The sequence below is a fragment of the Trachurus trachurus genome (assembly GCF_905171665.1).
Source record: "Trachurus trachurus genome assembly, chromosome: 14".
NCBI classification, from domain to species: domain Eukaryota; kingdom Metazoa; phylum Chordata; class Actinopteri; order Carangiformes; family Carangidae; genus Trachurus; species Trachurus trachurus.
The window spans coordinates 16281530-16306032 of NC_139903.1; the positions used below are offsets into that span (position 1 = coordinate 16281530).

General features: G+C 41.0%; 2 protein-coding genes across 2 annotated transcripts; one reads left to right on the forward strand and one right to left on the reverse strand.

Moving 5' to 3' along the window:
- Positions 1–2: 2 nt before the first annotated feature.
- cfap54 (cilia and flagella associated 54) lies at positions 3–21025 on the reverse strand (the record flags this gene model as incomplete). The annotated part of the gene is made up of 57 exons (XM_083987056.1): positions 3–143; positions 1207–1404; positions 1512–1658; positions 1792–1944; positions 2180–2329; positions 2555–2651; positions 2734–2888; positions 3018–3160; positions 3445–3586; positions 3721–3768; positions 4105–4221; positions 4322–4408; positions 4487–4672; positions 4777–4843; positions 4956–5126; positions 5300–5387; positions 5613–5819; positions 5917–6064; positions 6420–6566; positions 6859–6994; positions 7587–7786; positions 7987–8196; positions 8756–8910; positions 8987–9159; positions 9372–9569; positions 9697–9785; positions 10454–10556; positions 10733–10859; positions 10990–11079; positions 11162–11279; positions 11509–11625; positions 11825–11947; positions 12058–12213; positions 12377–12524; positions 12644–12768; positions 12887–13075; positions 13174–13266; positions 13355–13567; positions 13932–14065; positions 14259–14502; positions 14689–14817; positions 15514–15548; positions 15622–15769; positions 15922–16041; positions 16159–16244; positions 16497–16611; positions 16775–16887; positions 17007–17105; positions 17277–17469; positions 17728–17817; positions 18132–18245; positions 18647–18790; positions 19210–19268; positions 19662–19827; positions 20082–20231; positions 20575–20680; positions 20877–21025. 57 exons carry the CDS (start codon positions 21023–21025, stop codon positions 3–5), a joined length of 7749 nt encoding a protein of 2582 aa, XP_083843182.1.
- Positions 21026–22856: 1831 nt separating this feature from the next.
- LOC310996742 (alpha-crystallin B chain-like) lies at positions 22857–24184 on the forward strand (the record flags this gene model as incomplete). The annotated part of the gene is made up of 3 exons (XM_083986201.1): positions 22857–23090; positions 23783–23905; positions 23993–24184. Exons 1-3 carry the CDS (start codon positions 22911–22913, stop codon positions 24182–24184), a joined length of 495 nt encoding a protein of 164 aa, XP_083842327.1. The 5' UTR covers positions 22857–22910.
- Positions 24185–24503: the final 319 nt, after the last annotated feature.

A 24503-nucleotide genomic window follows, 5' to 3' on the forward strand; every position in this document is an offset into this window, starting at 1 on the left:
CGTTACTCTGGCTCGGGAGCCGGCGTCAAGTTACCGACGTACGGGGATGCACAGCGTTTCCGGTGGGAGTTTTCAGAATAAAAGTGCTGCGGACGAGCGTTTCCGGAGTTGATACTGATGAGCTTATGCTGCACATTCAGCAGCTTTATAAACATAGGGGCATATAACCATATTAAAGCTGGGGTAGGCAGGATTTGTTTTAAAACATTTTGGAAAGCGAAGTTTTTTCACAATACATTTCCCATGAGCCTCCTTTTTTTTTTAGTCATTTGCTTGATCATGCTCCCCCTACAAAATAAAAGTCCAAAACCTAAATAAGGATTTGCATTTCAGGATGTTTTATTCTTTCCTCTCACATTCGTCTTCCTCCCAGAACCTTTTTTAAATAAGGTAAAAAGGTTTAAAATTAGCATTTTGCACAGAAATAGATATCATTCAACCCATCTGTAATACCACCCTTTAACCAAAAGTATCTGTAACAAACCAGATGTATTCTTGTAAATGTAGCATCTGTTTTCAGGCCCAGTTATTATTTGCATGCAAGTTCTCTTTCATTTCATAAATCCATTGCACTATCCATTGTAGATATTTAGTTGATTACATCATTTGCCATTTCAACATTCTTGCTGTTTTTCACAAAACAAGCTCCACAGGAAAAGGAACAGGAACACAGAAACATGTGTGTCCCTCAGCAGAGACACAGCAATAGAAGAGAGCAGTGCCAACTGAAACAGTTCATAGGTGTCATTTTATTCTGTTCAGGCACAGGTGGCTTCACAGACAGGAGGTGCTTGGGTCGCTCAGAGACGGAACTGGTGTCTCTCAATCTGGTTGGACTGGTGTGATCGCTGTTTGGATCTTGATTATAATGATTGTGCAGAGACGGACATTTCCAGATCCTGGGTATGACCTGCAGAAACAGTGCGAGACAGAATAATGCAACTGATTGTTCAGTTCAGTTTTTCCTCTAGCACCATCAACAGGTCAACAAAAGACGCTGTACTGTTGTTTGGTTAACTTGTAAGAACAACAACACATATGGAAAAACAAAAAACTTCCTTGCCCTAAGTTGTATTTTGCTTTCATGCAACAGTACATAGCAAATATTAACACCTGAAAATCAGATGGTGAACACGTAAGATTGTGTACATCTTATCTTGCTAACACTAGTACAGGTACAGCCTCACACAGCTGTTAGCATGATACCATGTCATGTATGTTGTTGCTGCCTGTTGAGAGTTTGTGTTGCTCCCACAGATATGGCAAAAACAGATCCAATTTACCAATTCTCTTAGTAGTCTGATCCAGTATCCTGAGGTATGGTAGGTAGATGTTGCTCGGTCCAGGAGGAGGGAAACACAATTTTCCATCATCCAACACCACGTTCTCACCAAAAATTGAGAGCTGAAAGAAATAAAGACAGTTGATTAGATGTAAAAGTTTAAGCTTTACCAAGTTTTCGATACTGACAGGCACTGTGTGTACACTGCACGAATGTGTGTTTTGTGTACCTGCTTTTGCAGTAGCTTCTGTGTCAGTTTTAAGAGTTTGGTGCTCTGTTCTCCTCTTAGGTCACTGAGTAGCAAAGTGGCCCGAGCCAGGGTAACACTGGACCCTGGTGGTATATATGTCCGTCCTGACAGCAGACTCACTGCTTCCTACACACATGGATACATACAGAACACAACAGCAGTGGAAGATCATCATACCTTGGATTTGGACAAGGACAAAATGGACATCAATGTTTGCTGATATTTCTGAATAAAGAGCAAAAAGAGCAGTGATTACTACCTGAAGCATTGCCATGCTGTCATCCTTCTTGCCTCTCTGTGCTTCCAATTCTGCAGCCTGGACCATCAAAAGGGCTTGAATATCAAGGTCACCCCATAGGTCACATTCATCCATGCCCTCTTGTATCACCCGAGCTGCTTCCTCATTAATGTTCTTACCTTCAAAAGACACTTTTATAAATGCATGGTTTTAATACTGGGGAATTATCACACTAACCTTTATGCAGTATACTGGGAATATTATACTAAGACTGTTATGTTATATAATTTACAGTTAAATAATCCTACATGTGTCTCTCAAGTGAACATCCAGTACTAGTCCACTTAGGAGGGCAGTTCCACAATGCGCTGCTCAGAGAAAAACATGAAAGAGCATCGAAACACCTGACCAGACCTGGAGAAAAGGCCGGTGAGTCACGGATGCGTGCAGCCAGGCTGCGGACAAGAGCCAGACGGCAACGCAGCCACAGGTGGACTCCAATTCTCTCACCAGCCTCAACTGCTCTTGGACAGTCTTCGTGCAGGGGGTCTTTTATGCCCTGTGGACAGTGACATGAACAAACACACACAACCATTCAGATTTCTACTGCCACTGTGTGGTAATTTGTATACTTGCATGGAAGAGGTGACAATATGATATTTCAGATGACGACACAGAAGTTTCATTTCTCATAGTTCTGTTGCAATGTTCTTAAGACAGTAAATAGACAAAGCTTCCATATGCCTGAATTTTCAACAAACAAATATACATATAAATATTCTACCCATTCACTTCCAGTCCTGGGATGTGGGAGTTCAGATCCTCTCGTGATCACGGGTGAGGTCTGCAGCAGCACCAAAGATGAAACTGCCATTTCAGAACTGAGGGAGGATATGAAATAGTCAATAAATATAAACGGCGAAGCAAACACACACAGTACACATGCACGAGAGACCACTGTACCTAAGTGCAGTATTTCTTTGCTGCAGATAGAGGTTGGCCTTTTGGAGATTAGACTCGATTGTCAGTTCTAGGTTCTCCGTTTTGCTGCAGCAAACAGATGTGAGTGGCTGTGAAACAGAGTGCACCAAGGAGGACGCTCCTTTCAGCAGGAGGAACTATAACAGAAGAGAGGACAGATACAGGCAAGTTGAAGAGACGACTCCTCAGTATTTACAGTAGTGGCAAGATAAAACAACTCAATGTAGCAATTACGGGAAGATCCAATGGAAAATCCCTCGTCTCACCTTAATCCTTTCTAGAGTGAGATTGTCTTTATGAAGATCCAACAGTTTTGGCTCCTCCACCTTTAGACAGGAGCTCTCACTGTCTAATCTGTCCTGGTCATGATGTTTTGAGTTCTCTGAACACCTTTCTTCTTCAACAGGATCTGAAAGACATAACCGCTTTGTTGGATGTTTGAGACCAAAATTATTATATATATTAGATTATATATTTTAGATAGGATGCCAATTATGATAATCATGGAATATAGTTTGTCTCTAATATTACCCCCCCCTTCTCATCTAATTCACTAAAAAAACATTTTTGAAAATAAATCTTCAGATCAGTTTAACAGTATGCCTCCTGTCCTGTTCCGATGAGAAATGTCACATGATCCAAACATAAACCAAAATAAATCACAGAGGGAAGACAGTAATCTGGCAGACAAACCTGGTACAGGAGCACTGTGTACGCTGTTACTGAGTGCCAGGACTAGTTGAACACGAGCCAAATTCAGTCGGAGGCACAGCGTGGATCCGTATAATTTTTGGACCTCTGGAGCAAAGTCACAGTTCACAAGTTCTTCCAAAGCCTGACCACAAGCACCACAGACATACAGAGTACATTCACACAAAAAACAACATGGTAATCACATTTATGAATCATCTTTTGGAAAAATGTATTTACCGTAGGAAGAATATTTGCTAAGTCCAATATAGAAAGTACCTCAACATTGTCCAGGAGAGATTTGTTGCTGTGGAACGTCTGGACAGGCTGCACAATAAGAACAACGTTTATTTTATTTTATTTTCAGATTATGGCATGTACAAACTGTACTTGTAATGCCGTACAGAGGCAGTCTGTCTCCCACTAATGTTGGAATTAAATCAGCAGAAAGGGTGGCAGCCAAACAGCCCATAAACTCACAATGCCGTAGAGATTCAGATCAGACTCATTTACGGTATGAACAACACAAGGCCATAACTGTGATTAAAATGCACAGGGTGTGACAACAGTATATGCTGGGATGCAACACATTTCAATCTCACTAATGGTCACAGGCCAAGAGAAAATAGGCAAAGAGGTGTGATCTTATGTGTATGTTTATACTTGTTCTTCTTTGGTGATGCAGTGTCCATTGGGCAGAAGGACACCTATTCCCTGTATGAGCTGAACTGTCTCCCTTGCAGCTTCAGTGAATAGACACAGTTCAGTCAGGGCACATATCTGCAAAAAACACACCAGTGCAAAATAAAAATTCATTGAGAACATTGAGAAAGGAAGAAAACATCCACACATGTGTAAAAAAGTCAACACAAAGGCTCACCTTAAGAATTTTGCCCTCAACAGTGCGCTGCACGTCTCTGCACACAGTCCCCACAAAATGTAGATAAAGAGCAAGCATGGGCTGTAGCTGAAATTAATTATCAAGTTAATTTATTTATGTTGAGCACTGCAGTTTTAAAATGTAAAGTCATTATTTTGTGCGTACTGTGATGTAGTATCCTGTGGTGTAAAGCCAGTGGCAGACAAAGTGAAGGCTGGTTATAGTGGTGCCGAGATGAACCCTGTGAGGCTCAGAGAAAAGGGCAACTCCAGGGAGCAGTTCATCTCCGACGCTGTGGGAGGCATACCGGAGATCAACTTGGGGTTGAGCCAGGGAGCAGCACAGCACACACTAGGGAAATGTATGTCAGAATAAATGTACAATAAAACACACAGCAAAAACATCTAAAGAAGAAGAGACATGAGAAGGGAGATGAATATCCCTGGGAGTATTACCTTAAAGAGGTAGGCAGAGAAGAGACAGCACTTGGTCCGCTGGCTGATATCAGAGGTTAAACTATACCTGTGGATGAAAACATCCCTCAGGACCAGGTAGGTTTTTTAAAGATATACTGTATGTTTGTAATCCCCACTAAAAGCACATCAAATCAATGATAAACTTTACTGAAACTCACTGTGCAATCTTGGCTGTGAGCCCCGCAGCCTGTAGACATCCCCAAAGGCCAGACTGTTTCAGGGTGTCTTGCAGGGACGCACTTCCAAGTGACACGCCATCCCATTTCTCTACCGCGCCTGGACTGTGTAAGGTACAATCTACAGCTTTACTCCAGTATGAGTGTGCAGCCCTGGAGATAAAACAGATTAATTAAATGCATTATAAAAATGCAAGGAACGTCACAAATAGCCCAACTTAGACATTTTTACTGTATTATTATAGATGAATGCATAGACAAAGGGCTATAGGATTGCTTCAACATACATGCATGCACATTGTTGGGATTAAACTTGTTTTTCTAACCTTTTGTTTCCATTGTAGAAATGTAGGTTTCCAAGATCATGCAGAGCCAAAACTCTGAGGGAGTCATGATTATTAGCCTGGAGGTACTCTGGTGGTTGGTACAGAAATTATACTTAGACTTTTATGACCCTGACACATACTTTGTTCTTATATTTCATTGCTATCATCTTGTCATTTAATCTGCTGGTATGCTGCGTAACATTAACTCAGCCACCCCACCCTTTGACAACTTGTCAACACTTGCCTTTTTATGTTACAGTAAGTGTACTATAGAAGTCTTGTTGGGTATTTTCAGAGTGATTTGTGTTCTTACTAATGGAGGTGGAGTGAGCAGCGGTGACTGTCTTCATGTGGTCAGAGCTGATGGGGAGACTGTAGAGAGCATCTGGACCCGTGAAGTCCTCTTCTGTCAGGTCGCAAGGTTGGATGTTTGGAGTGGGCACAACTGTGTGACTGAAATCAACCAGACTTGCAGAATTGAGACTTCTGCTCTGACAGTGCCGCGACTGTGATGCAAAACCTGGATAGAAACACAAGCAGTGCAAACTTTGTGAGTTTGTAAATAAATGTAAATAAATCAATGTATGAGTGTACTGTATTGTGTGTACTCGACTCACAGGGCTGTGTGTATGCCAGGTGCAGCAACAGTAATGAGCGACCATGCTGAAGGACTTGAAGACAATGTGGTCTTCTCTCAAGAGCTTGTTGGTAACAGCTCAGTGTGTCTTCTACATCCAGAGGAACGCACACAAGGGACATGGAGTGCTGTTTTTCTGCACCTTTGACACAGAACATATATGAAAAGTTTGAAAACATTATAAATGCAGTTTTTTTTTTTTTTTTTTTTTGCACAATACTGTGTGGAGAGATATGTCTGACTCCACATTTTTCTCACTACACCTCACTAGTTCAAGCCATTGCTATCATGTAGAGCTAGGGTACCCAGGGCCTTATAGATAAGGGAGTATAAGGAAAGCACAGACTTCAAAAACATTGTTAAATTCTAGCTATTGTCAAGGATGAGCTAAGTAGGGGAAAGGACAAGACAAAACATTCCTGTATTATTTTGTAATATTAAAATATTTCAATCTCCGGACAGCCGTCTTCATTTACTTCAAACAAGCTGGTTGTTCAAACCTTTAAGCTCAACTGCATGTTGAGGACTGGAGTTTGTGAGTGTTGCTTTTTTGTGAATGGAAAGTGGCTTTGCATGGTGAGGAGTCCACCCACTGAGCAGCTGGCAGCCTGCATAGCTCCTGTAAGTAACCTGAAATATAGAAAAAAAAAAAAGGAAATATCAGGACAATAACATTACTTGTCTAAGTAGTATGTTTTCAGATTCTATTCTGGTTGGCTGAACATAACTGAACAAGACATTTTAAAACTTTTCTTCTTCATTAAGTTTATCTTTCTGTGGGAGAATGATGAGAAACATTGAATCATGTATGGGGAAAAAAACTGTTGCAAAAAATGTTGCATTTTGTTTCTTGCAAGATTATTAAATATTCCACTGTCTCATACTAGGCTTGAGCATGGTTCTCTGTGTGGGTAAATGGTACCTCTCTGCCAGTGGCCTTCTCTGTCTTGATGTGGTGTGGCTGTGGGACTGCAGGTCCTCCAAAACTACTAATTCTTTCAAGCAGCTTCCTCTGAGCATGGATGAGTAATGGGGTCGTGATCAGAACGTAACGTTCCCTGAGACAGATGTAAAGATGAGCACAAACACAAACAGACACATACATACAGACAGTCATGTTTCCATCACTTCAGAGCACATGAAATACCTGAACCACATCCATAACCAATGCTTGCTTAACCCTGACTCTTCCACTTAGAAAGAGAGACTGTGTAAACAGATTCATTTATAGTCACAAACACACACACACTAAACCATTATGGTGACTAGACCCCAAAACAACAAATGTGGGAGAATTTTAATGTTGCCGCTGCCAATGAGAGGTAGTCTAAAATGTTGATAGATTTTATCTGTGTTCTAAAAAAATAAAAATACATAGACTGCAGGTTTCAATTTGGTGTTTTCATCCTCCAAATGGAAGACTGCATAATAAAGACGAAAACCTCCTTGTAGAAATTTTGAGAGAGAGAACTCTGACTCAGCACGGGAGTTGAATCAGGAGTCGCACGTTGTAGAGACAGGGCTAATCGAACAGACATGTGACCATCTCTCTCTATGAGCACTCGTCCTGGCTATAATATTTACTGCACTTGTGTATTTGTGGCCTCAATATAATCTGTGTTTTACAAAGAAAACATCTCTTGTATTCACCGCGTGTATGAGTTGAAAAGTAAGGCAAAGTGGGCCAGGGTTTCCCATTTGCCACTATCGTGGAGCCGCTCCAGAGTGTGCAACACCAAGGACCGGACCCAGCGCAGGTCCACCAGGGTGCCATCATCCAGTGGGGCTGAGAAATGAAGACTGGACTCAAGTTCCTCTTCAGTCAAGTCTCTGTCATACAAACTCCACAACTAGGGACCAAGATGAAGATGAAAGTCACAAACAGAACTGTTATTTTCATGAGATGCAGGGTGTTCTGACTATAGTAATGACTAGCCCCCTATAGATCACGACAGACTTTGCAATCTGGAGTTTTCAATCTTAAATGAACTGTGTGTTAGTTATTAAACAAAAAGGTAGGTGTTTGTAGATAGCTGCATGAGATACTTACCCCTAGTCTGTTCAGCATATCCAGGATTAGGTCAGTAGCCAGCACCAACAGCTGGGTGAAGGCGGTGGACAGCTGTTCTGCTATAATGGGGGAGTGAGGTTCAAACTGAGCAGCTGTCTGTACTATGAGAGCGATTCTGCAGTTTTGGTCCCACACTGTCTGACACACATACTGCAAAGTGGTCCAATGGCTGCCACGGTGGGCCAACACCTGAAAAAGATTCAAATTTGCTGCATAAAATACAAGTAAAGGCACATTATGGAAGTACAATAAAAAAGCACAATGATTGCACACAGAACAGGGTGAACACACTGTGTGAAAGATACTCTATGTGATCTTTCACACAACTATAGATAAAATAAAGCCTTCATCTTCACTATATGATCACAGTAAGTTGTTGTGGTAGCAGTGGTGGATACTTTAAATGTTTGCATGACTAAACTTCAGAAACAAAAGAAATATGGAGATAGAAATGGCTCCGATTGAATCAGTTGCATTTCTATGACAATTTACTTCACATGTGCTACAGTAAGTCAGTGGGTGAGTTTCTGTTTTGTAAGTGCTCTGTGGAACAATACAAAAATGAGTTGACATTTTTTTTAAATACTCCAGTTATTTATGTCAAGTCAAACATCTGCCTGAACAACTTTCACTTGAACTGGAGTTGTATTTGTCCAGGAGGATCTATACTTTGACTCAAGTTATGAAGTTGTGTAGTCCATCCACTGCTGTGTCTGAGTGTTTGTCCATGTGTGTGTGTGAATGCTACCATGGCCCTTCTGAGATGTAAAGCAGCTTTGTTAAGTGAATCCAGCAGCAAGGCAGCAGTGCGCTTGTGTGTTTCAATCTCCTGTTCCACAGGCTGAGGGGCATCCTCTTCCTCCTCACCACTCTCCTCTGATGCAGAGTCATCATTTCTAACTTCTGGAAAAAGAAGGGGACAACTGATTAACTAAGACAAGTTTTATTTTCATTTTTTTTTGTCTGCAAAGTTCCTCACCCTCCTTCTTGTGCCTGTTAATGTGTGTGGTCACATAATTCCTGAGACCAGAGTGAGAGGAGTCTTTCTCTGAGCCACTCTCATCTTTAGAGGACTTCTGCCTCTGTGGATTCCTCCGCACCAGGACACAAGAGTAGGCCAGAGAGAAGCACAAGGGATTTAACTGGCTGTACCTGAGCAAAGCACATACAGTATTATATTAATATTACAAGCATAAACACATGAATACACATTATGTAAAATAATTCATGTTTTATATGGTTATATGTTTCTATGTGTTAATGTGTAATTGTAGCAACCGTTTTGATCAGCTCATGTAGCCAATGAAAGTGAACAACAGCTGACATTAAGGTGAAGTAAAGTGACTAGTATCCTGTGTGTGAACCTGTGCTGCTGGGCTCCTCCATGCATCTGGTCCAGGCTCTGGTGAAGTAGTGTTAGATGTGCCTGAGCCATGATGTGGTTAAGATGAGACCTCCATACTCTCTCGTCACGGCAGGCGTTCCTCAGCTGAAGCTGCTTCTTGCGGCGTTGTAAGAAGGACAACAACATCGACATAATGTTCTCCACAAAATGCATCTCCCTACACATATGGACAGAAGGTCAGCACAAAAGAAGATACATGACACACATACACAACACACACACACATACACATACGGATGAAATTCCACATACAAACAGACATCCTTGACGCACACTTACTATACCTGTTAGTTTTCACACTCTGAAGAATACTTTGTGGAATGTTCTGCTTTATTTTCTTTCTTGTATCATCATGAGAAGGTGAGTTCTTGTTCTGCTTAAAAAAAGCAAAAGTATTCATGTGTTTTTTTTAAATTTTAAAATAAGACAAAGTAAAATAATCATCACTAAATAATACCTAATAGGAAGTATGTAAGTCCGGTCACTTTTCCGCTGTTTTTCTAACTCTCTTCCTGGCCATGTGCATTTGTGTAAGAAATCAATCAATACAGCTGTAGATAACATTATATATCATATATTATGTTGTTATATCTGTGTAGTTTAATCTGCCATAAACAAGAGATCACAGGTTATGGAGAACGTTTGTGTCGCGGTGCCGCAGAGACGAGAGCTGGGTCGAAGGCTCTGATCTTGCAAGGTAGGGTTAGGGTTAGGGGTAGGTTTTCAGTAAGTAAGTGACACACACGTGGAAGACAGAGAGCCTCCTTTCTCCCTCGTAACAAGTTAAGCCATTCATCAAACCATCAGATTCACCATTACTCTGAAGCTCTTTAATTAAGGTAAACATGTAACATAGTTAAGCTACCAATCCTGCATAGTTCCTCTTTAAATAGGAGATATACCACCCTCAGCTGCTTGGTAGATCATTGGTTATCAAGTGAAACACACAAAAGAAAAGAATATGCATGCATTTTAACTAGAGCACTGATGTTAAGGACACAATGTGACCCTGCATGTTTGTGCACATATCTGTATTTTCACCTGTGGTGGTTCATTTCCTCTTGGGGTTTGAACACTATTTCTTCTTTTTCTGTCACCGTATCCATCCAAACATTTTGTGGACAGTCCCATCGCCTCGTCACGCCTGACAGAGAACCATTCAAATACAGTCAAGTCTTCATCAGAGTGGGCAAAATAGAACAGCCAACATCCATAATTAGCCAATACGTAACAACACTGAACTAAGATTGATGACTATACCAAAACTAATTTTTTGCAAAAATCAGCAAGGAGCTGGATAGTGTATGTAATGTAATATACCTGGAAAGGAATTCAAATATGCTTTGGCCCCATTTTAAAACGAGGTCTGGGTGACCTTCCTCCATGGTTCTCTGGAGTAGTACTGCTGCGTACTCAGTGAAATAAGCATTGCGTCTAAACTTTAGCACTTTGAAGGACACACAAAAAAAAACAGATATGAATTAACAGAACAGATTCATTCTTTATTTTTATTATCATTTTGTTATATTTTCACTTCCTTATTCATTTAAAGAAATATGTGAGTGTGTGCCACTTACCATCATGATAGGCTTCATTTAAAGTGCTGCTGGAGATCACTTCATACAACATGGTGGGATCTTCACTGCCGGTCAGCGGCCGCGAAATCTCTACAGAAATAAAGACAGTTGTATATAGGAAGAAAATAGCCTTAAAATGATCACATACATGCTGCTACAAAAAAAATATTACCATTGTCTGTGGTAAGTGCTGCTCCACTTGCTGCTTTCTTGTTCTTCACACACAGTGCCTTCAGTTGAAGACTTATCTTCATTTCACCCTTACCCCTTGCACCATGGTCCGTCTTAGACTGCACAGATACATGAACACACAGACATACTAGAACTGTGGAGCAAGATATTCTTCAGTTGATGGGTATTCAAAATTTCATAACATCACCTAAAGATATAGCAGATATATAGATACAGATATAGATGTAGAAAATCTTTCAGGTAGTTGTATTAATTTCATGATCTATCATCATTGTGAGAGAATAAATCATGAAAAATAATCACTTTTGCACTTCTCCCTACACCCACAGCTTCATTGGCATGTCTCTTGATGTGCCGTTGGGCATCATAGATCTCCTGGAGCAGCCTGCGACTACAGTCCATAACTGCAAATGCCATCTCATGCTCCCTGAGAGCACGTAAGGTCTGGTCAGGAAGGATGAAGAAAAATTAATTATTTTGCACAAGGTCCCTGGTTAATTTTTACTTTGAGAATTGTAAGTGACTGTGGTTAAGAGAGAAATTTAAATATGTAAAATGTTAATCAAAGTATGGCTGGCACCACTGGAACTTTTATTGCTTGGACACATAAAAAGAATATATAAACGGACAGATGTGGACAGACCTTTGACAAGTAGTAGGCGATGCAGGCTATCATGTGCATTAAAGACTCAGAGACGTTTCCAGTCCACTTTTGTTTAAGAAGACCTGCATTCTCCTCTAAAACGATCAAGCACTTTTTCAGCACCTAAACATCAGAACACAGACACAGGCACAACCAAACATAGGCACTGTTATGAATTATTTATATATATTTTTCCTTTGTGAGACAAAATACTGAATGTGTTTTTTCCATACCTCTATGGCTGGGTTGTATAAGATCTGTTGAAAGATTAGAGGTGCCAAGAGGCCATAACAGCTTACTACAGCCTGCACAGCACCTACACCATCATTTAAGTACATTGCCAAGTCCATGGCCACCAGCACTCGTTCACATTCTGCCAATCTGGCTTCCTGCATACACACAAAATTATATATCATTCATTTACACTATTTACGTTCACCTTTCATCACAACAATAACCATCAAGCATACTGATCGAGCTCACGTCCTACATGTTGTTGCCATTCAATTTGACAAAATTGTATATGCCTCTCAATCCGGATCAAATTGTTACCTGTTCCCAGATAAATGGTCCATTGTCACTGAATGAGTCACAGTATAGTGACCCCTGCTGAACGTTGATCTCTGTCTCGATGAAGATGGAAGTGAGGAATAACTGACACAGATGAGCCGAGGAGCTCTGAAGGGTCTCTTTGTGCAGCCTTTAGTGTGGTGAATAGGAACAGAGAAGATGCAAATATATGGAAAGGGGATATAAATAAGAAAATGCATAAAAAATAGAGTTGTTCACTTGAACTGTATAAATGTGTTCCCTCCTCACCTTGTGGTAGCAAGTCCATCCTGAGTACTGTGGGACTCGGTGCCAGGAATAGGAATAGTAAAGTGGCTCCACAGCTCTTTGCAGGCTCTCTTTGCTAAGGCATACTGCTCTGTTAGAAATGCCACCTGAGGAAGGCGACAAAAAGGCCATAATACTGTACATTATGCTGCCTTTTCTGAACCTCACAAATGACACGTGTGGTGAGTGACGTGACAAACTTATAGCGAGGAGACAGATGTGTACCTGAGCGAAGTGTGCCCATGTGGAAAGCAGTTGCACAGGCATGGATGCCAGCAGTGGGAGTGTTGTTGCCCCTATGGTGTTTCCCAGTAGCTTGCCCTGGCTGTTGTAGGCTGCAACAGCAAACATGTATTTCTGGTTGGGATCCAGACCCTCCACTCTCAGCACACACTCACCAGACACCGCTGGAACCTAGGAAAGGACAAAGTCAGGGTTAATACCATGAACACACATTAGTTCACATCCCAATAATACACATGGAAATCTCTTGTGAAAGCAATCAGTTGTACCATATTCCCAGTCCCTGAAAGACTGCAGTCTCCAAGCCGGACCTTCTGGTTAATGCCATTAGCTGCACGGCCACAAAGCTGGTACCAGCACACCTTTAAAAAAACAAAAGTACAAAGGGAAAGATAAAAAAAAGTGGACAAATTGTGTTGGATCACCAAAACAATTAAAAGCAATTCTCACCTGTCCCTCTAAATTATAAGGTGCTGGAGCAAAAGTTAAGGAATGGTCTGTGCGTGAGAGCAGGATGGGGGGAGGTGGAGGGCTTTCCTCTTTCTCCCCGAGTCCTTTGTCTTTTTTTTCAGCAGATGTCTTGGAGGTGGTGGTGGTGGTGGTGGTGGTGGTATGCAGTTTCCTCTCCTCTATTCCTGCTTTCTCTATCAGGATAGATGCCTCCTGGTAAGAGCACATAGACGAACCAGCTGAGTACTCATTTACACTTTAAAGTTTAATAAAGGTGACTACATCTCAGCCTGAGGCCCTATACTTACACATATAATGTACTGAAATTAAATGTATGATTGAGGTCCTTGGTGTACAAACCTGACTACACTACAAACTGACTACAGTCAGATATGTTCCTGGAGGCACCACCAGACACAGAAGTGTAAGGCTCTGTCTTAAGTGGTACTCACAATTTTCTGTTACATTATGTAGAAATATATCAGCAACTTGCGTTAAATTATGTCAGTGTTACTACTGTAAATCACACGTGTATTTGTGGGCGTGTCTATCAAAGCATTGTTTAAGGACATGTTACCTCCAGCAGACTCTTGGTTTTGCTGCTCTTATTTGGCCCTGTGCTGTGATGCTCCAACAAGGCTTTCTGGATCAGGAAAAGAGCTTTGGACACTTTGTTCTTCTTGATCTGATCCAACAGTTCAGATTCTGCAACTAGAAACAACAATGAAAATATCAGGATGAGCCACTGTATTTATTGGGCATTAAAATTGGTATTCTTTTTTTAAACATTTACACATTGGTAATTATCAAAATGCAGGCAATTTCATCATTCCCATCAGTTATAATTGAGTATAAACTCAGTGCAGGCCATAATGGGTACATTTGTCTGTGATGGGAGTCTTACCTGCATTTAGCTGCAGCAACTTGAGGGAAGCTCTGTGGAGGATGATGTAAAGCTCTAGATGAAGGTCAGTGGCCAGCAGGATCACACGTGTGGACTGGGTGTCTTGAGAAACATTCACATCTGAATCTGCCTTAGTTTCCTCTTCGTCTTTCTCTGCCTTACTTATTTTATCTTCTTCATTTCCCTCTTCTGATGGTGCCGGGCAAGATATGGAGGGAGTCGATGGAGGGAGGGGACAGAATTTCTATCAAAACAAGAAGAAAAAAGATGTTAGCAGCACTTAAATACTGTATTCTCATTATCTATGATGTCCTCTGTAGATGTGTCCATCTCATACAGTGTAAAGATGAAGGTAACACCTGGCCTATCCTAGGATTGTGCAGAATGAAAAAATGTCACACTTTAACTTTCACTGTGTTGAACTGCCTACCTGCATAAAAGCAGAGTCAGTGATGGTTGAGGAGTCTTGGGGTAGCAGTGTAGCTACACCCGTTGCCAAAGCTTTGAGACCTTCCTTCACCAACTCACACACCCTCTGGAGTATCTCTGTACTTGAACTCTGCAAGCACACACACACAGTTTGCAATATGGTTGAAATACACAATACTGCACATAGGTTTGTCTTTTCTTTTCATTTTTTCCCCCTGACAATACATGATATCTGCATTGACAGTTCAACCACTCACATACCTCAAGAAGAGAGAAAGATCTTGGTTTCACACTGTCACTGTCTGCCTCAGGAGCTGCTAGATATTAAGACATAATAATAATAACTTTATTTATATAGCAGTAGCACCTTTAAAAACACAACACACAAACAAAGTGCTTGACAAACACATGAACCATGAAAAGACATATTACAACAGTGCCATAAGAGCATGTAAGATGAGCCACCAAGGCAATACAGCAATAGAGGCTGTGATCCAGGCAACACAAGAACCAAACAACAAATTTAGACCAGGACGAGCCAAATTAAAAATTAAAATACAGGATCCAGTTATAGTTACAGTTACAGGATCCCAGATAATATTGAATAGAAGGGGGTGTACATGATAAAAGGAGATGAGATGAAATAAGATAAGACAAGAAGACATACAAATCAAATCAAATCAAATGATGACATAAAAGTGAAACTCTAAGAACAGGTAAGAGCATCTCAGTAAAACTGTGATATAAAGTAAGACAAGATTGAAGGGGCAGTGGATCCTAAAAATGGAATGGGGTACAAATTAAGAAAGTAAGAGCACATTAGGACGTTCCAAAGCCGGGGAGCTTTGATAGCAAAGATGTCTGAGAGAGAAAAGAGACTTTGGAGGTGATTTAACACATGAGACAGGACAAGTGGTAGAACCTTAACCCTCACCTGGACACTGTGTTTCACTGCTGCCTTCAGCTGCTCTCTCTAGCAGTATGACCAGTGTGTGGATCATCTCTGCTGACATTATACACTCCACAGTTGCCAGGTCAGAGGCAATGGCCACTTCACACAGCTTAGACAGACACCACAGCCACTGCAAGTACATTAACAAAATAACACCACACACAAATAAACAGAAAGAAGTAGGATGTGTTTATAAAAAGAAAAGCAATGCTCACTGTAGAAGACAAGGTTATCCCTGTCAGTAATGCTTACTTCAATACATACCTTATCATAATTATCTACCTTCTCAAGGTAGTGTGTACACTCTGGGTTTTGTAGCTGATCCCTCTGCATCACCACCTTCACTTTAGCCCAGAGAAATAACACAACATCCAAAACCAGGTCCCTGTCTGGCTGTACCTCCTACACAAACACACACATAAACATGCACACAGTAAAAAGCCCAGCTCTGAATTAATTTTATCTTAATTCATATCAATACCAAGACAAACATACAGTACATGTAATATGAAAACTTACAGGAGCGCAGCCAGAGACAGACTTGTGCAGGGTGTCTACCACGCAAATGAACTCATCACTCATCGAGAATGAAGACATGTGTCGGTCTGTTGGAAACATAAAACCAACATTAAGATTCAGACATCGAGCAATACTGATGATAAACAACCCGAAAAGTATGTTACCTAAAATTTAGCAGGCAGTAAGATAAAGGAAAGAGGCAAAAATGTTTCTCAAGATCAATGAAGTCTGGATGTCAGCAAAAAAAATCAATTAAGATGTTGTGGACAAAAGCCAATTTCTATTGAGCAATCAATTCATCTAAATAAGGTTTAGTGGCACGGTTTCACTTTTTCTACCATCAGTTATGTTGTCATCTTTAAGACGGCTCCTCTGAGATGACACCAGACTGTTGAAACTGTCAATTAAAGCAAGCTCCGCCTCCGCCTTCCTGAATGAATGACCCTCCACACCCTGAAAGAGAGAGACAAAAATAATCACTCAAAAAGTCATTCAGAAACACAACACACATGAACACACTCAAACTGGAAACACACATGTGAGAACTGGTAGAGATGGAACGTATCCCCCTTCAGTAAATAATGAGATTATAGCAGATTGTGCATGTGCCACTCACAGACAAAACCTGCAGCATCTCTCTGGCAAGATCAGTGAATGCCTCTGACTCCTTGCACTGATATAACAGTTTAATGAACCTCACTGCAGACATGATGGATACCTTGTTTTCTCCTAGAAACACAACAGATCACAGCATTGTAATTTTTAACAACTGAACAATACAAACACTTTGTACTACAACATTGAGTGTAACAAGCCGATGGAGAGAAAAAAGGACAAGGAAGACATACCTGTAGTGGCTAAATCCATTAGAGTGGAGGTTGGTGTCAGTGTACTTAAAGACATGTGCGGTTGGTCATCACCTCTGTGTTCACTAGTAGTCGTGACTCCTTGACATACAGAAGGAAAACACATTGCACAATCTCAATACATAATAAGTGAGCTTTCAAACCTTAAATACCCACCCACGCACATTTAGACTCTCCAAAGCATTTGTACCTTTACAAACTCACGGTTATCACCGCAGAGGGTTATTTCTGCTGTGTGTTTGCATTACTTACCAGATAATATACTGATGCCAGCAGACAGGAGTTCCAGGACAACTTCTTGTAGCTCTGGTTCATCTAGCAATCTCGTTTGCAGTGGGCGTCTGTTGCTGTCCCAAATGGCTTCTGAGATGCCCAAGAACTGTGCTGCATTGTTGTCAAACAGTCCCATTAACATGCGCTCTGTTGTAGTACGAGGCCAAGGCACCTACAGTATATACAGTCAGGCATACAATTTAAGGCAACAAAGCAAGAATTAAGTTACCCCACAACCTAAGAAAATGACCTGTGTATCAGTCTATTATAATAAATATAGTAAGGGCGAAGTAAACAGTTAATCTAATAATTTAACAGGAGTTAGCCTGTGTTTGGATGGTGCACTACCCTTTAAAGGGCAAAGTATTATATTTTTCACTGTATATGATGATACACCATTAAATGTGGTTCTAATTACATTAGGTATGTCTTTAAGGGAGTTTTTGGCTTTGACTCTGAAGATGGCTTTGGGTCTCCTTCTGGCCTCATACACTGCACGCTTGAACACCATGACACCAAGCTGGAGAAGAAAAAAAAAAGATCAATCACTTTTAATTTGAGAAACCATAGAAGAGAACATCAATATTGTAAGGGAAACTGTAATGAACAGCAAACTTGGCATCAAAAAGGCAACAATCTCTACGTGTCTGTCATACATACAGCATCAAATTAGTGACACTTCTGTAGTTACACTCTTACAGTACATGAACTGGGAGTTTTTCATTGAGACACATTATGACTCAGACAGAAACTCAGCCAGTGAAAACTGTAAAACTCTATACTCTATGATGATAACAGTAGTGAGAGTGTATTTTAATGAGAAGAGGCTCATGCCTTGATAGAGGCTTCTTTATAAGCTCTCTGAGTCTCTCTGGTGGCAGGAACTTCACTCTGCTCCTCCAGCTTTGCCAGCTCGTTGATTTTGCTGAGTGCTCTCCTGGAAAATTCCTGAAGGTATTAGGAGACACACAAACAACCACACAAACAGGGACTTGAACTTTCAGAAAAATGCATAAATTCAACTTGAGAACTCGTTACTGCAATAGTCATTCAACATGTCCATGCATAATCAATATATTATATTTGGGGAATGCATAAATCAACAAGTGTTTGAAACAGTAAAAGCAGAATTGTATAATATGGTCCTTAGTGATTAGTACTATACAATTAAATTCAGCACATTAACAAAAGGTAGACTGCTTTATAGCTGGCTAACAGGAAAATGCAGATAGATTGAGAGTAGGAGTTCAGGTTATTTCTAACTACAGTATTATATCAGCCTGTGAATAGTCTGTTGACATGATGATGGTTGAGTGTTTTATGCGTCTGAATGTACGTGAGTCTTTCACCTCCGCCTGCACTGCAGCCTGGTTGTCATAGTAACAGTGACAGACTGCACAGTACAGTGTGACAATCCACGGGACATACTTCGCAGTCATCAGTGGGATGGACAGCTCTAAGCTGATGCTTGCCCACACGAGGTACTCCAGCGCCTGAATCAAAGTAGACATGGAGGTATACAGTATTATGTATGTACACTCAGACAATAATAAATACAATATAACTCAAAATCATTTCTGGGTGTATAACATTCTCCGTAAGGTAAAAAATAGGAATTTTAGGAGTTGTATATTGTCTTTCCTAATCATATTTCTTACACACCAGAAGGAGGGTAAGGAGGACACCAGCAAATGTTCAGAAGAGAGTGAATCATTAGTTTTTTCTAGAATAATTTGCAAAAACCATACATCACATACTATTACTCATCCATTCAACATTTCCCTTTAGAGTGTATCTATGAGAAACCCACAGGTAAAAATGGTGATAAACAATCTTTTGGAAGAGGAAAAGTCTGTGATAGTGGTAACAAGTCATACAGTAGCAAGTGTTTCATGTGTCTATCTCTGGATACCTGTGCACTACAATTCATGGACATCAGATACCGACAGATGGTGTAGATGTGTAATGAACCTGGAAAGGTGAGAGAAAAAGAGACGAGGTTAGTTCTGCAATATAACAAATATGAATATTTGAATAACAGATGAGTTACATCATTACTTAGTCTTAGACAATAGCAGGCTGTGACATTTTTTGTTGTGCTTACATACTTCCAGGAATTGTACAGTACCCTTGGAAGATTAACCTGTTACTCTGACTACATCAGCTATCAGCTTTTTGCCTAGTGTGAACTTAGTGGACACAATCCTTGCATCTGGAGCACCACACACCCTCTCTGGTGGGCACGTGTTCAAATTCTTCTCTTTTCCTGTCTCATGCTTTAACAGTTCACATGGTTCTTCCTAAACTTTCTGGCAAGACAAAAAGCTAATATTGGACAAATTTATACATGTTGTAGTAATATACCATTATATAGTTGCCAGCAGAGGTGCTCATGTTGCTGAAAAGCCTGCATCATGATCCTGATGAAGTTCAGCACACGCAGCAGTTTACAAAGACCCTTCTGGTTGAGGATGCTGTGCCTTTTCTCCAGCTCAAATATACACAGGGCACAGCCCTGCATTGCACGTACCTACGCACGCACACACGCACACACACACACACACACACACACACACACACACACACACACACACACACACACACACACGCACACACAAACCCACATTAACCATTGACATATAGAGAGTAGATATCAGTATTGATGCACAAACTTTCCAAATGACATCAACAAACAGAGTAAGCCTGTTTCACTTCAGTCACACTCAGCAGTCAAATAAATCCCACAGAGACACGCTGCACATGAACTTGCTTAGTACAATGTACCTTCATGGTGAAGGCATCTTCATCTGTATCAAAACCTTCAGGGAAGAAGCAGGCCATGAAATGGTCCACATCTGTGATGTCAGTTATTTCCACAGTAGTGAATTGCAGTAGGTGGAGAGCGTAGCCCTGCCAGAGAGCCAGCTGGTACAGCTACAGACAAAGAGGAGAGGGAAGAATGATTTACAGTATTGGCAACTGTACAGTACTCTACAGCTTAATTAAAAAGAGAGCAACCAGAATAACTGTATAGCTTATGCATACAATAGCATGACTTCTCCAAGAGTGCTTCAATGGATCATGATATAAAAATGACAATTATCATTACCAGAAGGATTTAGAAACAGCTTCACCTGCTAGACTGATCTCTCATTACTATGCACAGCCAAATATCTGACACGGGTTGACCACGTTTTTGATTAAACACAGTTGTAAAAGCGAACAACTAAAGTTGTCGAAACTACATATTAGCAAGTCTCAGACTACTGTAAATTACCTTGATTCCAAAGAGAAAATCTGCAATTTGCAACATACGCTCCTGGTACAACATTAAGGGCAGTCGATGTTTGTACTTTCTCCATATCTCCACCAGGATTTGAATCCTTCAAAATGACAATCTTATTAAAAACAGGTTAATGTCAAAACAGATTGAGATATGTAGCTATTGGTTAAAGGAGAGTGGGGCCTGGCCCTGTGAGTTTGCTAAAATAAAAATATTGTTTAGTACTGTAAAGTTGTTTACATTATGTTAGCTGACGTTAGCTGACGTTAGCTTGGCTGTCAGTATCAGTATCTCACCCTTTAGCATAAGAGCTGCTGCTGTCTCGGCTTGTTGAGGAAACCACTCGTCTCATCAGTGTCATGAACGAGTTAATGTCCCGTTCAAACGCTGAAATGACGGGGTTTCTTTTGTCCAGTTTCCCGTAATATGAAGCCGGTAAGTCCATTTTTAATTCTAACCCCACCAAACTATCTCCGTTAGCAGCTACATCCAACAACAGACTCAAGGCTCAATTAACGCCACCTAGGCAACGGGCGTCACCATGGTAACGACGCTAAACAGGGAGAGGGGAGGGGGCTCAAGGCCTGTGGCTGCATCATACATCCATGGCCTACTCCACAACAACAGAGTGTTTTCTGTTTTCTGAAGGTAAGAACAAAGTTAGTTCTGACCAGGACATTTTATACTCAAAGAAAAGAGAAACTCAAGTGCAGAACTTCAATTTTCCTGTTAGATGATGATGTGTCAAGAACAAGCTGCAAGAAAATTACTCTTTTCTTGCATCTCTGGGAGAGAGACAAACAAACTTCTCTGTTCTTGTGGAGTGTGTACAGGCCTTAACTTTCAAACTATGTTGCGGAAAATAAATGATGTGTGGAAACTACAAGATGGCCTGTTGAAACAATTAGTTTGAAGAAGTCATGGACACCAGCCTAGATAAGTCAAGGACTCCTACTGAACTGAACTGTAACTTGTCTTATCAGACAGACTATAAGAAGCCTGTGCCTCCACGTAGGCTGTAGGTGGCTTTTCTTGGATGTTCCCAAAGTTGATGGGTGTTTGTCATATTGTGTCTCTCTATAAACCCCGGTTGCTGATGAATACTGAAGCAGAAGTCTTGTTCGATCCTGTCCCTGAGTTTGAGTGTTAATCAACAAAAGAACTCAGCACTCTCTGTTTAAAATAACAGCGGCCTCAAAATTCAACTATCAGTCTGAATTATTTTAAACAAAAGCAGGATATAACTCATTGTTCATGTTACAACAAACTAATCAATAATCGACAAGACACAGTTAGATTCATGATTTATTGACTCTTGTAGGCTACTGTTAGCATTTACCATTATCCTGTAAATTGTTTGTCAATGTGGCTTTTGTACATTTTAGTATTAGGCTACATTTACACTGGACTTCATTGGATGGTTGTCTGGCTTAGTATTAAAAAGTAAAAATATTACATGTAATTAGATAGCACATTTAGTCACTATAGCAGATAATGCAATTGCATAGCCTAATTATTTATTCAGTGTCTTGGTGCTGGCAGATAACCCAAATTCAACATTTCCCCTACTCTGGAGACACCATGACACGCAGGGAGGATGTGGCAGAGACCGAAAGAAATTTGGTTGGCACAAATGTTGCACAGTTGGAAAGGACTTCATATTTTTCATCTGAGCTCACAGCAAAAAGATAGGCTACATGCTTCGAGTGTCACCTAATGCTCTCCCATACAAACTCATCAGTTCCCATTCAACCACACTTCCACTCTGCTCGCAAACCTAAAGCTTCTGGCACTCGAAGCACAGCAGGCTAATGCTCTGGCAGCTATTCCTCAAACAAACACACCCAAAATCACACACAGACACACACACACACACACACACCAGACAGGGGTATTTCCTGGGGAATGGGTATGGGGGCATCAGCAGTACTCTGAGCCAGTGTCACCTCATGACCGGGAGAAGGGGGAGACAGAGACACAGAGTTACAGAGAGAAAGAGAGAGAAAGAGAGAGGGAGAGAGAGACAACCAGTCACAGTCAGACAGATGAAACAATGAGGGCGATGGAGTGATAAACAGTTGACATCATTGTTCCAGAAAAATCAGCTTGTTGGCAGAGTCACTATGCAAGTGTGCATGGGAGGTTTTGGAGGGGAGGGGGACGCAGAGGATGTGAACGGAGACAGAGGTCGGGGCGGGATGGGAGGGAAAGGCCTATAAATGCTGTGGAGGAGAGCACAGCAGCACCCATCTATCTCCAACCAAGTCAAATCAAGACTCATCTCCCTCACACCCATCGATTCTCTTCTCCATCTCTCCTGGGACCTCGTCATGGATATCCCCATCCAGTATCCCTGGTACCGTCGGGCCTATCCACACCGGCTCCCTGACCTCCCCATGGCAGAACCTCTCACTGACTGGCCGCTGCTCTGGCCCTTCTCCTGGTCCTTCCCCTGGATACGCCCTTCGTTCATGCGCTGGCTCAACTGGCCTGAAAATGGACACAGTGAGGTAACGTAAAATTCACCCATTGCCTGCGTGTTTGTCCTCTATGAAATGACGGTAACACGTTTGATTAGGGAACACATATTCACCATTAACTAGGTGCTTATTAATATGCATATAAGTAGCTTACTAGCTCCTTATTAGTAACTATTAAGCACGCATTAACACCTTATTCCACCTCTATTACACCATGAATTAAGATTTTTCCTGATATTAACTCCCAATTATCGCTTATTCATTGTAAATTAATGCATTGTTGTTTCTGAATAATGATGTGAATAAGGGCAGTAGCACAAGAACAGTAATTCTTCCTTTATCACTCTGAATTAGTATAGCATTAATGCATTAATTTACAATGAATAAGCGATAATTAGGAGTTAATATCAGGAGAAATCTTAATTCATGGTGTAATAGAGGTAGAATAAGGCTATGTAGAATAAGGCGTTAATACGTGCTTAATAATTACTAATAAGGAGATACTACTGCATAGTAAGCTACTTATATGCATATAATAAGCACCTAGTTAATGGTGAATATGTGTTCCCTAATCTAAAGTGTTACCGAAATAACTGCTATGTGAAAATATATTATCAACACTGAAGGTCACCACCACTTATCATTAAATCATGAGCTGACAATAACAAACATGTGAGTTTCAATGTCCAGCTGCTCCTAACGGCTGCACTGTCTGCATACAGATGCGCATGGAAAAGGATCGCTTTGTCATTTATCTGGATGTGAAGCACTTCTCCCCCGAAGACCTGTCTGTCAGTGTCAGTGACGAGTTCATCACAATACACGCCAAACATGAAGACAGACAGGTCAGAGGTCATACAGTTGCACGTACAGAAACAAACTAAAATCCTTTGATTTGGTGACACGTTCCTGATATTGACTTTGTGTTCCAGGATGACCACGGCTTTGTGTCAAGAGAGTTTGTGAGGAAGTACAGGCTTCCTGCCGGTGTCACAAGTAACGAAGTCACCTCCAACCTGTCATCCGACGGCGTGCTGACGATCACAGCACCTCGGTCATCTCCTGGCCTGGAGCGCAACATTCCCATCACCTGTGAAGAGGGAACACAGAAACAGAAAATGTAGAGTAGAGCCTGACACTCCTGACACAGTTGCGCTACTAACCCCAAGTGCTGTCTGTATTTATATTTAACCTGTCACAGTTTTGTTGGGAGTTCAGCGCACATATAGGTGGGGCATACATGTCTAGATGTTTATAAGTGCAAGTGCCTTCTAATAAACCTGTATTTAACTCCTAACTCCCTATTATCCTGATGTCTCAGCAAGCAAACAATGGTGCCTTAAAACCAAAGACTAATATGTTGAGCCCATGTGACAGAGTCTATAGTGACAGGACAGATGTTTTTCATTGATAGACTGTGGTGAATTTCAAAATAATGAACTC